This window comes from Geotrypetes seraphini, chromosome 8 (genome assembly GCF_902459505.1).
Source record: "Geotrypetes seraphini chromosome 8, aGeoSer1.1, whole genome shotgun sequence".
In the NCBI taxonomy this organism is placed as follows: domain Eukaryota; kingdom Metazoa; phylum Chordata; class Amphibia; order Gymnophiona; family Dermophiidae; genus Geotrypetes; species Geotrypetes seraphini.
In genome coordinates this window covers 182,953,614-182,969,731 of record NC_047091.1, presented here as the reverse complement: position 1 = coordinate 182,969,731, position 16,118 = coordinate 182,953,614, and the positions used below count along the sequence as shown (strand labels likewise).

The window sequence follows — 16,118 nt, the reverse complement described above, 5'->3', positions numbered from 1 at the left end:
GATGACGTGAACTCATGCGCCAATGAACTAATTAGTCTGTAAGGTGCCACCTGCTTGTCATTTTTGTTACATCAATAACACGGCCACCCTTTTTGAAGTTTTGATCACTTGTACTGTAAACTCTTCAGTACTGCACTGTGCACATTCAGTAGCACTATAAAATAAGAAATGATTTAAATTACTATACCATATCATATGGTTTCTTATATACCACAATTTTCAGCAAGGAATCATTGAGGCTACTTACCTGCCACAAAAGCGCATTTCTAATGTAGGAAATAGCTTATGTTTTCCAAATAAATCTTCGGTGATGTCTAACATTTAGAAAATGTAACTTTTCCTTTTTATTGGGATCATGACTTAATATAGGAAAAACAGTCTTCTGATTTACAGGAAGACTATCCATTTCTCACTGTCCTTACCCCATTACTTTCCAGGTGAGAGACCATTTTCTGCAGCTCAGCAATCTCAAATATGTTACAGTCCTGTCTGCACGATTCCAGGATTAGCAGCAGTTCCTCTTTCAGAATCTCTTTTTCTAGGGTGATGCCTTTTTCATCTATAAGGAGGGGTGAGGTACAAACATGGCAATTCAGGGGTCAATTTCCAAGTCTGTGGAACTGGTAAAATAACTGGCTAATTTTACTGTCTTGATCTGGATATTCATCTGAAACTAACTAGCTTCTTCAGCTGAATATCCAGCTAAATCTAATGATCAAAATTTGAGTGCTTAAATTTAGCACAACTATTTGTGCAGCTGAACTTGTGTAGGTATATTTGTCTCATTAGTGTTGAAAATCTACACAAACTGGCTAAACCAAAATTTGGCCCTAAGAATGCCTCTGACCTGCCCCCACCTTTGGCAAAACTTGTACCCTTGAAATTACAAGGAGTGAAAGTCAGAGAGGAGCAGGACAGGATTAACCCTCTGGTGGCCCTAGACAAATAAGCATGTTATCTCTCATCACTTCATTTAAAAAAAACCACCAAACTCTCACAAACAGGGTTCAACAATCCTTTGATTTTAGAGGAAGCAGAAGAGGAAGTAGCAAATATGCAGCAATGCAGAACAATGTTTGGGGTGATGGTGAACAGACAGATCTCTGCAGGCAGCCATGGTGGCTCTTGTCCTCTTATTACCCCAACATACACATTCATTCTTCTGCTGTCAGTAGGTGACACATCTGAGCAAACTCTGCCTTGTGAGCCAGTGAATTAGCACATTTGAAAGGGGGGGGGGAATCAGGCTCCCTCTTTTTTTTTTTTTTAATTCTTTGTTCATTTTTACATATTACAACAAGTGTATAAGAAAAATCATTTGAACTTATAAATATACACTTGCCTATTTTTTTTTTCCTATTTTATATTTTTATTGATTTTTCTTCATATAACAACAAGTGTATCATAAAGATTCATACAATTATCTTAAGTATACACTTGATATTTCCATAAAGCAATGTTACTTACCATAACAGTTGTTATCCAGGGACAGCAGGCAGCTATTCTCACTAGTGGGTGATGTCATCCGACAGAGCCCCGATACGGACGTCTCACAAGCATGTCTTGCTTGAAGAAACTCAGAAGTTTCGAGATGCCCGCACTGCGCATGCGCCAGTGCCTTCCCGCCCGATGGTCCGGGCGTGTCTCCTCAGTTCAGGTAGCTAGCAGAGAAGCCAACCCAGGGGAGGTGGGTGGGACGTGAGAATAGCTGCCTGCTGTCCCTGGATAACAACTGTTACGGTAAGTAACATTGCTTTATCCCAGGACAAGCAGGCAGGTATTCTCACTAGTGGGTGACCTCCAAGCTAACCTCAATGGGATGGAGGGAGAGTTGGCAACTTAGGAGAATAAATTTTGTAACACTGTTTGGCCAAACTGTCCATCCCGTCTGGAGAAAGTATCCAGACAATAATGAGAGGTGAATGTATGAACCGAGGACCAAGTGGCAGCCTTACAAATCTCCTCAATCGGTGTCGATCTGAGAAAGGCTACAGAGGCTGCCATTGCTCTGACCTTATGGACTGTAACCTTACAGGGAAGGGATAATCCAGCCTGGGCATAGCAGAAAGAGATACAAGCCGCCATCCAGTTGGAGATGGTGCGCTTCGATACAGGTCGTCCCAACTTGTTTGGGTCAAAGGAGACGAAAAGTTGAGGAGCAGTTCTGTGTGGTTTGGTACGATCGAGGTAGAAAGCCAAAGCACGTTTACAGTCCAGAGTGTGAAGAGCTGATTCTCCATGATGAGAATGAGGCTTTGGAAAAAACACTGGAAGTACAGAGATGAAATACTGGTTGAGATGAAATTCAGAGACCACTTTAGGCAGAAACTTCGGATGAGTGCGGAGGACCACCTTATCATGATGGAACACTGTGAAAGGGGGATCCGCCACTAAGGCCTGAAGCTCACTGACCCTGCGAGCAGACGTGAGGGCCACCAGAAAAATCACTTTCCAGGTGAGATACTTAAGTGGAGCCTTGTTGAGAGGTTCAAACGGAGGCTTCATAAGCTGAGAAAGGACAACATTGAGATCCCAAACCACAGGTGGAGGTTTGAGAGGAGGATTGACATGGAAAAGTCCTTTCATAAATCTGGAAACCACAGGATGAGCAGAGAGAGGTTTCCCTTGCAGAGGCTGATGGAAAGCCGCAACAGCACTCAGGTGGACTCGGATAGATGTAGATTTGAGACCAGACTGAGACAGGTGTAGAAGATAGTCCAACACAGAGGATAGGGAGGCTCGCTGAGGCTCCTTGGAATTGGAAATACACCAGGAAGAAAATCTAGTCCACTTCTGGGAGTAGCATTGTCGAGTAGCAGGCTTCCTCCAAGACATCCCTTACTGCCTGGGAAAACTGGTGAGGGGTTATGTTGAGAGGAACCAAGCTGTCAGGTGGAGAGACTGCAGGTTGGGATGAAGTAGTGATCCTTGATGTTGAGTAAGTAGTGAAGGAAACACTGGAAGAAGGACCGGCTCCCTGCTGCTGAGTTGAAGGAGAAGGGAGAACTAAGGCTGCCTGGGCCACCGAGGAGCTATCAGAATCATGGTGACCTTGTCGGATTTCAACTTGACCAGAGTCTTTTAAATGAGAGGAAAGGGAGGAAACGCATACAGAAAGCGATTCCCCCAATCCAGCAGAAAGGCATCTGCCTCGAGGCGATGAGGAGTGTAGATCCTGGAGCAAAACTGAGGCAGTTTGAAGTTGTGGGGAGCCGCAAAGAGGTCTATCTGAGGCGTCCCCCAATGTGCAAAGATCTGATGAAGGGGATCGGAATGGAGAGTCCATTCGTGAGGCTGGAGGAGACGACTCAAGTGGTCTGCCAAGACATTGTCTTTCCCCTGAATGTAGACAGCTTTTAGGAAGGCGTTGTGGCGAACTGCCCAATCACAGACCCTGAGAGCTTCCTGGCAGAGGGAGGCCGATCCCGTGCCCCCCTGCTTGTTGACATAATACATGGCGACCTGGTTGTCTGTGCGAATAAGGACCACCATGTCGTGAAGCAGATGTTGAAAAGCTTGAAGAGCATAGTAGATGGCTCTGAGCTCCAGGAGATTGATTTGATGGAGTCGCTCCGCACCGGTCCAGAGACCCTGAGTGCTGTGGCCACCACTGTAGCCCAGAGCAGGGCTCAGTCAAGATCCTGGTGGCTACAAAACACAGTACATTTGCGTGTGACCCGGCCTGGAGTCACCCTGCAGGACTGGACTGGAGTTAACCAGAAAATCAAAACTCATAAATCAGGTTCATGAAAACATAATTCAGCTTTACTGTTCTTAAACATAAAGTTAAACAGTTCATCAGAAAAAATGTAAATGTCAGTAGGCCAAAACTCCAGCAAAGCAAAAATACAAAATACAAAATCAAGTCCCAACTAGTAGCTGAGGATTCAGCTCTCCTCAGCCAGCACAAGGCTACTCCCAAGTAGTTTGTGCAATATACAACCACACAGTTCAGTGCACTAGTTTCAGCAGTTCCACAGTGCTTAGAACTAAATAAAGCCTCTGGCAGGTTTATGGTAATGCCAGGAATAGGAGATAGCATTAGGTTTTGCAAATTAAAGCATACAGATAGCTTTTCAAAATTCCCTCCCAAGGTGGAAGCAAAACCTCTCCCCAATCTTCTCCAAGCTTTCTCACACTAAACCAAAAATCAACAATTTAGAGAAAAGAAAAAAGAAAAGCAGCACACAAACAGTTCAACAGCAATCACACTCACTGTTTGTGGCAACAAGCCAAGTCCACCTGCATACTCTCAGGATAATTGCATTCCAAGCCAGCACAGGCTTCCTCAAAATCCATAGGTTCCTCACTGAGACCTGGCAAGTCCTTAGCTGATTCAGCCTCAGTCCAATCCATGGGAACAGGACGGTAGTCCCTGTTTGGCTTAGGTGGATCTTTAGGGAGGCAAGACCCAAACTTCCTCCCTAACCGGCTTCCCTGTTTGAATGCCACTGCTGGCTTATCAACCCTAGGGGCGTGTCCTGATCTGGCAGTGTCAGCAGTAGACCAGGGGCCTCTAGAGCTCCCCTGGTGGTGGCTTATATTATCTTCCTCAAACTCATCCTGGAAGATCCTGGAATTTTCATGCCGGGTTTCTACTTTTACCCTGGTTTTTTTTAGTTTATCTAGAATTCTAGCAGGGCTTGCATCTGACTGGTCACAGTGCGCAGCCCATCCAGATGAGCCCCCCATGCATAGGTCGAGGAATCGGTTGTGAGAACCTTCTGGTGGGGAGGAGTGTGAAACAGCAAACCTCTGGATAGATTCGAAGAGGTCATCCACCAAAGTAGAGACTGCCGAAGAGCAGGAGTGACTATGATGTGTCGAGTCAACGGGTCCGACACCTGAGTCCACTGAGAAGCCAGGGTCCATTGCGGAATTCTGAGATGGAGCCTTGCAAAAGGTGTCACATGAACTGTAGAGGCCATGTGCCCCAGGAGGACCATCATGTGTCTTGCTGAGATAGACTGGCGAGAAGATACAGACTGGCAGAGATGAAGAAGAGCATCCATGTGCTGAGGAGGAAAGAATGCTCGAAGCTGAATGGTGTCCAGTACCGCCCCGATGAAGGGAAGGGACTGGGTAGGCTGCAGATGAGATTTGGGGAAGTTGATCTCGAAGCCCAAACTCTGCAGGAAGCAAATCGTGGCCAAGGTCGCCGAAACGACCTCTGGAGCTGACGGGGCCTTGATGAGCCAGTCGTCGAGGTAGGGAAACACCTGAAGACCCCTGTTCCGGAGTGCAACGGCCACCACCACCAGACACTTCGTGAAGACTCTGGGAGACGAGGACAGGCCGAATGGAAGCACTCGATACTGCAGATGCAGATGTCCCACTCGAAATCTGAGGAACTTGCGGGAGGCTGGATGAATGGGAATGTGAGTGTAGGCCTCCTTGAGATCCAGAGAGCATAACCAGTCGTTCCGCTCGAGGAGGGAGTAGAGAGAAGCAAGGGTCAGCATGCGAAACCTCTCCTTGACCAAGAACTTGTTGAGGACCCGAAGGTCCAGTATGGGTCGCAAGTCGCCCGTCTTCTTCGGGACGAGGAAGTACCGGGAGTAAAAACCTCAGTTGTGCTGGTCCACCGGGACCGGCTCGACGGCCCGAAGCCGAAGCAAGGCCTGAGCATCCTGAAGAAGAAGGGCGGTCTGCGTCAAGTTGGAAGGATACTCTCTTGGAGGGTGGTCCGGAGGGACCCGATGGAATTGAAGAGAGTATCCTTCTCTTACGATGGAAAGGACCCAGAGGTCGGTGGTAATAGCCTCCCATCGATGATAAAAATGATGGAGGCGACCCCCGATGGGAAAAACAGGAGGATGCAGAACGAGGTCGGTTATGCTCCCTGGAAGAGAGTCAAAATGGCTGAGTAGCCTTTGGTGTAGCCGGCGGCTGAGGTTTCTGCTGAGCCTTCTGGGGAGGCTGTCTCTTCGCCGGTTGTCTCGCAGCAGGAGTTTGCCGTGGAGTGTAGCGCCGCTGATAAATCAAAGGCGGTCTAGAAGGTCGAGACTGCTGAGGCTTGGGCTTAGGCCGAAGGATAGATTGGAAAGACTTTTCATGATCTGAAAGTTTCTTGGTAACAGTCTCGATAGACTCGTCGAACAGATCGGCGCCCGCACAAGGCACATTGGCAAGTCTGTCTTGGATGTTCGGATCCATGTCAATTGTTCGAAGCCATGCCAATCGACGCATGGCCACGGAACAGGCGGCAGCACGTGCCGAGAGCTCAAAGGCATCGTACGAGGACTGCATCAGCTGGAGACGTAGCTGGGAAAGGGAGGCTACCACTTCCTCGAACTCGAATCGAGCCTGGGAATCAATGTAGGGAGTAAACTTGCGGAGCACCGGCAAGAAGAACTCCAAATATGAAGAAAAAAAGAAATTATAATTGAGAACTCGAGAAGCCATCATAGAATTCTGGTAGATTCTCCTACCGAACTTATCCATCGTCCTTCCCTCTCGTCCCGGTGGTACAGAGGCATAGACCTGGGAGGGATGAGAATGCTTGAGAGAGGACTCGACCAGCAGGGATTGATGAGAGAGTTGAGCGCCCTCAAACCCCTTGTGATGAACAATGCGGTATCTTGCATCCAATTTGCTCGGGACCGCAGGAATGGAGTACGGCGTCTCAAAACATCGCATAAATGTTTGATCCAGAAATTTATGGAGAGGAAGCCGAAGAGACTCCGCAGGAGGATTAGGCAAGTGCATGGTGTTGAGATACTCCTTAGAATACCAAGACCCAGTGTCCAAAGTCACATCCAAGTCATCAGCCATTTGTCGAAGGAAGGAAGAAAAAGACAGCTGGTCTGCCAGTACCGGCCTCCGAGACGGACTGGATGAAGTGGAAGCCTCAGGATCCAGAGAGACTTGCGAGCGACAAGGAGAATAAGAAGTAGATGGTTCCTCGTACTCCGGCCCCTCCGGGGAAGATAAATCAGAGGAGGAGTATCCCAGACGCGGCAGCTTCTTCTGCGGCTAAACCTCAGAATGGCGCGAGGAGTGCCTAGATGAGTGTCTGGATCGATGCCTCTCCCGGTGCCTGGAGGGAGAGCGAGAATGGCGATATTTCGCATGGTCCCCCGAAGCTTCCAGCGAATGAATGGGACTGGAAGCGGTAGATCGAAGGGCGGGATGGAGGCCGCCTCACGCGATGCAGCCCAGGCCTGGTATGGAGTGCGGAAGAACTCTTCCTGCGATTTACTATGCCCAGGACTTCGATTATCAATCGGGGGAACAGCACCGTGTTGGCGCGGAGGTGTAATGGGCTCTAAAGGAGGCATGTCGCTAAAGGAAGCCCGCCTCGAGGGACCGGCCGCCCTTCGCCGCTCCTCCTCGTCAAGCAACGAGATCGATCGATGAGGGGGAGGGGGCGGTCCGCCCCCTGGGATCGGGACCGGGAGGTAACCCTGGATGGAGGCGATTAACCGGGGCCCCATAGTCTGCATGAGCTCGACAAACTGAGCTTCCAGCAGGGACCGCAGCGAAGCTGATATCGAGGGATCCGCACCGAAAGGGGGTCCTCCAGCACGGTCCTCGCGCTCCTTCGTGGTCGAGTGCTTCTGTTTGGAAGCTTTCGGCACCTTAATGACCACAGGTGGAATAGTGGAAGGCGGTACCTGAGCCGAGGAGACGGGGACAGGCACCGGCGCCGAACTCGTGGCTGAAGCCGGAGTAAACGAAGCCGGCTTCAGAAGGCCCGGAGTAGCAGGAGTAGTCGCTGGTTTCGCATGGACAGGCGAAGCGGCCGATGAAGTCAAAGCCGAAGGTTCCTTAGCAGCTTCCATCTTGAACATCGACTCCCACAACAGACAGCGCCGCTTAAACGCTCGCGCTGTTAGAGTGGAACAAGGCTGGCACGATTTCGGGAAATGTTCTGGACCAAGACACTGCAGGCAGCGTCGATGCGGGTCCGTCAGCGAAATCGCGTGCTGGCACTTGCTACACTTTTTAAAACCGGTGATTAGCCGGGACATAGGCCGAAAAAGCTCCGCCGCTGGATCGAAGGAGCTGGGCCTGAGCCACGTGGCCGACCCGGCCGACTCGCCGGAAGAAAAAAATTTTTTTTTTTTTTTTTAGAAAAGAAAGAAATTACACGAAAAGAGTAAAAGAAACCCAAAATCGCGGAATTTAGAAGGCAAAAAACGGGAATTCAGTCAGCGCAGAATTGAAGTAAAACTTCTCAGCTCCGCGGAAAGAAAAGAACTGAGGAGACACGCCCGGACCATCGGGCGGGAAGGCACTGGCGCATGCGCGGTACGGGCATCTCGAAACTTCTGAGTTTCTTCAAGCAAGACATGCTTGTGAGACATCCGTATCGGGGCTCTGTCGGATGACATCACCCACTAGTGAGAATACCTGCCTGCTTGTCCTGGGATAACATATTGTACATACAACATATCTTATATAATCCTTACTATAATTTTAGACATCATATAAAATTTTTTAATAATTTTATCAACTATTATTCAATTATGAATCCCTTAAGGGCACTAGGGGCAAGATATGGACTCCTCTACCCAGCGGTTATGAAAGTAACCTTGGAAAATAAAACTCAGAATTTTACAGATCATAAAAAATGATTAGAGTTTTTAGAACAATTTGAACAACCAATGACTTCTTGAATGAATATTTGAGAAATTTTAATTTGATCAAACTGATACGAAGATATATTCGCTTTGATTTTATTTAATTTTATTTTTTATGGCAAAATACAATAGAAATTACAAATTGAGATGACCGTTTCGATTAACGGAATGTTCAACTTACTTTAAATAATAACGAAAATTATTGTCACGAGAATGGAATTGACCCGGCATATACACTTGATTAACTTTCATATATCATTAAAAATATAACTTTTCAGCCAATACCTATATTCTATAATATTTTGAATATTATGAACTATTCCTAGCATCTAAACAATTGATATCAAGTTAGAAAACCCTCCCAACCCCTCCCTCCCCTTATAAAAGTTCCAATCCCAATACATTAAAAACAGTTAAATACTCTTATACATTATAGGATTTAATATTTATTACCCACCCACATCCCTCCATGTCAAATATCTTACTTTGGGAAAACATTATTACTCATTACAAAAATCTGTTAAAGGTCCCCAAATCTTCTGAAATTTACCAAAATATCCTCTTTGTGTTGCTATTGTGCGCTCCATTTTATATATATGACACACAGAATTCCACCAGAAACTGTAATTTAATCTGAGCAAACTCTGCCTTGTGAGCCAGTGAATTAGCACATTTGAAAGGGGGGGGGGAATCAGACTCCCTCTTAAATATTTGGGCTCTAGGCTTTAATCCTTCCCTGGTGAAATCCAGATGTTATCTGGATAAATTTTTGCAAACTATAGCCTGCCTTGTTCCAGAAATGTTAACTTGCTTGTTAGACCAGAGAAAGCACAATTACTTACCATAATAGGTGTTATCCAGGGACAGCAGGCAGATATTCTCAACATATGGTAACGTCAACCCCCGATGCGGACAGCTTCACAAGCAGACTTGAAGAACTTTTGGAAAGTTCGCAACTGCTGCGCCACACATGCGTGAGTGCCTTCCCGCCCGACGTAGGGCGTGCGTATCCTCAGTTCAGATAGCTAGCTAAAGAAGCCAACCAGGGAGGTGGGTGGGTTGTGAGAATATCTGCCTGCTGTCCCTGGATAACACCTGTTATGGTAAGTAACTGTGCTTTAACCCAGGACAAGCAGGCAGCATATTCTCAACGTATGGGTGACCTCAAAGCTAACCAGAATGGGATGGTGGGAGTGTTGGCAATTCAGGAGAATAAATTTTGTAATACTGCTTGGCCAAAGTGGCCATCCCATCTGGAAAAAGAATCCAGACAATAATCAGAGGTGAATGTATGAACCAAGGACCAAGTGGCAGCTTTGCAGATTTCCTCAATAGGAGTAGATCTAAGGAAAGCTACAGATGCCGCCATGGCTCTAACTTTATGGGCTGTGACTTGACCCTCTAGATGCAGTCCAGCCTGAGCATATCAGAAAGAGATGCAAGCAGCCAACCAGTTGGAGATGGTTCTCTTGGAAACTGGATGTCCCAACTTGTTTGGATTGAAGGAGACAAAAAGTTGAGGGGAAGATCTTTGTGGCTTAGTCCTTCGTAAGTAGAAAGCCAAAGCATGCTTGCAGTCCAAAGTATGAAGAGCTGTTTCTCCACGGTGAGAATGAGGATTTGGAAAAAAAACTGGAAGTACAATGGATTGATTGATATGAAATTCTGAAACAACTTTTAGTAAGAATTTAGGATGAGTATGGAGGACCACCTTGTCGTGATGGAATACTGTGAAAGGTGGGTCTGTTACTTAAGCTTGTAGCTCACTGACTCTGCGAGCAGACGTGAGAGCAATGAGGAAAACCACTTTCCAAGTGAGATATTTCAGATAAGCCAAAGACATTGGTTCAAATGGAGGCTTCATCAACTGAGCAAGAACCACATTGAGATCCCAAACCACTGGAGGCGGTTTTAGAAGAGGTTTGACATTGAAAAGTCCTTTCATAAATCTGGAAACCACAGGATGAGCAGATAGTGATTTCCCTTCTAGTGGCTGATGAAAAGCCGCAATTGCACTGAGATGGGCTCGAATGGATGTTGATTTGAGGCCTGATTGAGATAAATGAAACAGGTAATCCAGAACTGAAAACAAGGAGATAGATTGAGGCTCCTTGTGATGAAGAGCGCACCAAGCAGAAAACCTAGTCCATTTCTGGTTGTAACATTGCCTTGTGGTATGCTTCCTGGAAACCTCTAAAATGTCCTTTGACAGATTGAGAGAACTGTAGATTGGCATTTATGCTGAAAAGGTACCAAGCTGTTGGGTGCAGAGACTGCAGGATGGGATGAAGTAGAGAACCCTGACTCTGTGTAAGCAGACACGAAAAAACTGGTAGAAGTAGTGGCTCCCTGTTGCTGAGTTGAAGGAGAAGGGAGAACCAAGGTCATCTGGGCCACCCAGGAGCTATCAGAATCATGGTGGCATGATCGTGTTTGAGTTTGACGAGTATCTTGAGAATGAGGAATCTGCCTCGAGGCGATGAGGAGAGTATATCCTGGAAAAAAACTGAGGCAGTTTGTTGTTGTGGGGAGTCCCCACTGAGAAAAAATGTGATGGAGAGGTGCCAAATGAGTGTCCATTCGTGAGGCTGTAGAAGATGACTCAATTTGTCCGCTAAAAAGTTTTTCTCTCCTTGAATGTAAATGGCTTTCAGAAAGATATTGTGAAGAATTGCCCAATTCCAAACCTTCTGAGCCTCCTGGCAAAGGGGAAGGGATCCTGTTCCTCCCTGTTTGTTGACATAGTACATGGCGACTTGATTGTCTTTACGAATGAGGACTACTTGATTGTGAAGAAGATGCTGAAAAGCTTTGTGAGCATTGAAGATCCACTCTGAGTTCCAACAGATTTATGCGACACCGACGATCTGTGCTGGACCAATGCCCTTGAGTTCGGAGACCATCGAGATGAGCCCCCCCAAGCGAAGGTCGAGGAATCTGTCATGAGGACCTTCTGATGAGGGGGCATTTGAAACAGCAAACCTCTGGAGAGATTGGAAGAGAGCATCCACCAGTGAAGGCATTGCCTCAATGAAGGAGTCACTGTAATGTGTTGAGAGAGTGGATTGGAAGCCTGAGGAATTCTGAGGTGAAAGTCTGGCAAAAGGAGTCTTGTGAACTGTAGAAGCCATGTGACCTAGGAGAACCATCATGTGTCTCGCTGAGAGTGAAGCGAGGGACGACACCTTGAGACAAAGCTGAATGAGATCATTCTGACGCTGTTGAAGAAGGAATGCTTTGAGTTGTACAGTGTCCAGTACAGCTCCAATGAACTGTAGATTTTGAGAGGGCTGTAGCTGTGATTTTGGAAAGTTTATTTTAAACCCCAAATGTTGGAGGAACCAAATAGTCTGTTGGGTCGCTACAATAACCCCGTGAGATGTTGAATCTTTGATGAGCCAGTCATCCAAGTACGGGAAAACCTGGAGACCATGGCTGCGCAGAACTGCTGCCACTACTACGAGGCACTTGGTGAAACTCTGGGAGATGATGCCAGGCCTAAAGGCAGCACTCTGTATTGAAAATGATGATTTCCCACCCGAAATCTGAGAAACTTGCGAGGCTGGATGACTGGGAATGTGTCCAATATAGGTCTCAGACCCCCCCATCTTCTTTGGGACAAGGAAGTAACGGTATGGCACAGAGACGAAGCAGAGCTTGTCTGATGGATTTGAAGGATACTCTCCTGGGGGAAGATCTGGTGGAACCTGAAGGAAGTGAAGAGAGTAACCTTCCCTGATGATTGTGAGGACCCAGAAGTCGGATGTAATGAGTTCCCATCGATAATAAAAATGATGGAGACAACCTCCTATGGGAAGAGTGGCTAAAATGGTCAAGGAGCTGGAGGAGTTGCCTTACAGTGAGAGATTGGAGAAACTGGGCCTCTTCTCCCTTGAAAAGAGGAGACATGATCGAAACATTCAAAATACCGAAGGGAATAGACTTAGTAGATTAAGACAGACTGTTCACACTCTCCAAGGTAGGGAGAATGAGAGGGCACTCTCTAAAGTTGAAAGGGGATAGATTCCGTACAAATGTAAGGAAGTTTTTCTTCACCCAGAGAGTGGAGAGCTGGAACGTTATTCCGGAGTCTGTTGTAGGGGAAAACACCCTCCAGGGTTTCAAGACTAAGCTGGACAAGTTCCTGCTAAAATGAAACGTACATAGGTGAGGCTGGACTCATTTTAGAACACTGGTCTTTGACCTGGGGGCCGCCGCATGAGCAGACTGCTGGGCGTGATGGACCACTGGTCTGACCCAGCAGTGGCAATGATAGAATGATTGAAGTTATGCTCTGTGTGAGATAGTCAAAAAGGCTGAGTAGGCTTAGGCGCAGCAGAAGTCTGAGGTTTACGCTGCCTATTTTGTTGCTGCTGTTGTTTCTTAGGAGGCGGCCTTGAATAAGGTGCTACCTTCTGAGGATAACGCCTCTGATAATATGGCGGAGGCCTGTAACTCTTAGCAGTGGAAGACTTCGGCCGAACTATGGAGGCAAACAATTTCTCATGCTCAGACAAGCATTTTGTAGCTGCCTCAATCGAGTCATCAAACAGCTCATTCCCTTGACATGGGATGTTATCCAGTCGATCCTGCAGATTTGGATCCAAATCTACGGTGTGGAGCCAGGCTAGACAGCGCATTGCTACCGAGAACACAGTGACCCTGGAGGACAAGCATCATATGCAGCCTGAACCATATGCATGCGAAGTTGACCAAGAGTAGAATGCATATGCTGGAACTCTGGCAGGTTATGTTCTGGAAGATACTTGAAGAAAGTAGGCATAGCATTGACCCAATGCTTGAATATGATGTAAAGACAAAATTGTAGTTTAAAATCCTATTTATCATCATAGAATTTGCAACAGCCAAAGGCTAAACTTGTCCATGGACATAGAAACATAGAAGATGACGGCAGATAAGGGCCATAGCCCATCAGGTCCTGTCCTCTCGGCCAGGTGGGACTGTGGCATAAACCATGGCCGGATTGGTTCTTTTTAAAGAAGATTCCACGAGAAGAGATTGATGGGATAATAGAGGCTTCTCAGATCCCTTACAGTGGACCATCTTATATCAAGATTCCAGCTTTGCTGGCACAGCAGGAATGGAATATGGTGTATCAAGGTTTCTTTTAAAAGTTTGAGAAAGAATGCCATTCATGGGTAATTTTAAGGAATCCCTAGGAGGATTAGGCATACCCAGTTCTTCCAAATACTCCTAAGAGTATTTTGGATCAAACTCCAAAGTGATGTTGAGGCGAAGGTGATCGACAACCCCTTGAAGCACCTCTCATGGCAGAGAATGAAGGTGAAGCCTCTCTGGAATATTGATAGCACAGATCAGAATCCATAGGCAAAGAAGTAGATGAAAGACCATTTCTGGAATGAGCCAGAGAAGCAGAACATTTTCGTTTTGAAGAACCAGCTGGTGAAGAAAACCTCCCATGAGAAGTACTCAACTGACGAGAATACTGTGGCTCTATCGTAGATTTTCTCGGCAAGGAAGTTGTTTGTCACGAGGAGTCTCGATGCCTAGAGAAACGAGGTCTGTCTCGAGAATGTCCTGGGCCTCGATGAATGTCTTAATAGATGGTGTGGAGATGAACTGTACCTCGGGGAATGAGGTAGTGATCTCGAATCCAGCCTCAATGAGGAATGTCGAAGAGTCCTCATCCAGTGCCTCAAAAAAGGCAATGCCTTATGCGGAGAGGTAGGGCTTGAAGTTGGAGATCGAAGTCGAGACACTGATAAGGACTCAGCTCCTTGTGCAGATGTATCTCGAGACATTCACAAGGACTCGACTCCTTGAATAGAGTGTGTGAATTTCTCTCGAGGCACTCTCAAGGACTTGACTCCTTGTATTATGCTGAGTGCTCAGGCTGAACTGCAGGAAGCAGGGTCGAGGCAGGAGTTAATTTGGCAAGCATGTTACCAAACTCCTGATGCAGAATTACTTCCAGCATATTCTGCAAAGCCGGCACCAAGACCACTGGAGCAGGTACATTTGGTGTGGCTATGGACTCCTAGGAAGACGACCTCAAGGAAGAGTGTTGCTTCGATTTTGAAACACGCTTCCTGGGAAGTCTCGAAGCGACCAGGTCCACCAGTGTTGCTATTGAAATGGCCTGTGACTCCTGAGGGGTTGGCTTGGATAGCTTATCTGATGGAGACACTGAGAATAACGGCCCCTCTGGAGAGGATTTATCTGACTTCCCTTAGGATGAGGACTTCCCCATCGAGGAACGTTTTAGCGAGGTCAAGGATGAAGCTTAGGGCCTCACAGAAGACTTCAACGGAGTCAAGGCCACAATCGGTGTTGAGGCTTTAGTTGAAGAAAAATCCATTAAGAACATAAGAATTGCCGCTGCTGAGTCAGACCAGTGGTCCATCGTGCCCAGCAGTCCGCTCACGCGGAGGCCCTCTGGTCAAAGACCAGCGCCCTGAGACTAGCCCTACCTGCATACGTTCTGGTTCAGCAGGAACTTGTCTAACTTTGTCTTGAATCCCTGGAAGGTGTTTTCCCCTATGACAGACTCCGGAAGAGCCTTCCAGTTTTCTACCACTCTCTGGGTGAGGAACTTCCTTATGTTTGTATGGAATCTCTTGTTCTCTCTACCTTGGAGAGGGTGAACAACCTGTCTTTATCTACTAAGTCTATTCCCTTCATTATCTTGAATGTTTCGATCATGTCCCCTCTCAATCTCCTCTTTTCAAGGGAGAAGAGGCCCGGTTTCTCCAATCTCTCACTGTACGGCAAGCCCCTTAACCATTTTAGTCTCCTTAACCACTTCAATCTGAACTCGACAACATTTAAGAGCTCGATTTTTAAGTGTAGCACAGCGGGTGCATGACTCCGGATGATGGTCAGGTCCTAAACACTGTACACACCACTTATGTGGGTCAGTGATATAATTCTTAATCCTGTGACCGGCTGGGACATTGAATAAAACACACTGTGGTGAAATCGAAGCCCACAGGCTGAGGCCACGGACCATGTCCCGCTGTGACATGACCGAAAATTTTTTTAAAAATTTTAATTCACGCGCAACACAGTGACCCTGTAAATAAAAGAAAAGAATTACACGAGCCGCAGTGAAGAGAAGGCACAAGTTAGAAGTAATTCTCACACAGAGCATCGAAACAAGGCTTCTCAGCTCCACCAAAAACTTAGAACTGAGGAGAAGCTGAGGAGACACGTGTCCTACGTCGGCTGGGAAGGCACTCGCGCATGTGCGATGCGGCAGTCAAACTTTCCAAAAGTTCTTCAAGCAAGTCTGCTTGTGAAGCTGTCCGCATCGGGCTTCGTGGTTGACGTCACCCATATGTTGAGAATATGCTGCCTGCTTGTCCTGGGACAAATAAAAATATGGCTTAAGGGTAAAATGCAATGTGTTCTCATAAGCACAAGCAATTCTATGGTCTAAGGCAGTATCATCACAAACTGTGTGCCACAGCACACCAGCGTGCCTCCTGAGATTTCAGATGTGCCACAACACACTGTGAAAGAGAGAAGCCAGCGCCACTATCTCTCCTCTTC

At 46.9% G+C, this 16,118-nt stretch overlaps 1 protein-coding gene across 4 annotated transcripts in view; it reads right to left on the bottom strand.

Annotated features, from left to right (window-relative positions):
- The window catches only part of TPCN1 (two pore segment channel 1), a 182,301-nt gene that overhangs the window by 12,027 nt on the left and 154,156 nt on the right, over positions 1 to 16,118 (bottom strand). For all 4 annotated transcript variants that reach the window (XR_004540412.1, XM_033955855.1, XM_033955854.1 and 1 more), the window contains one exon: positions 423 to 559. Coding sequence is in view for 3 of the 4 variants with exons in the window: in XM_033955855.1 (XP_033811746.1) it covers positions 423 to 559 (137 nt within the window). In the remaining variant the exon portion in view is untranslated. The remainder of the gene's footprint in view (positions 1 to 422; positions 560 to 16,118) is intronic.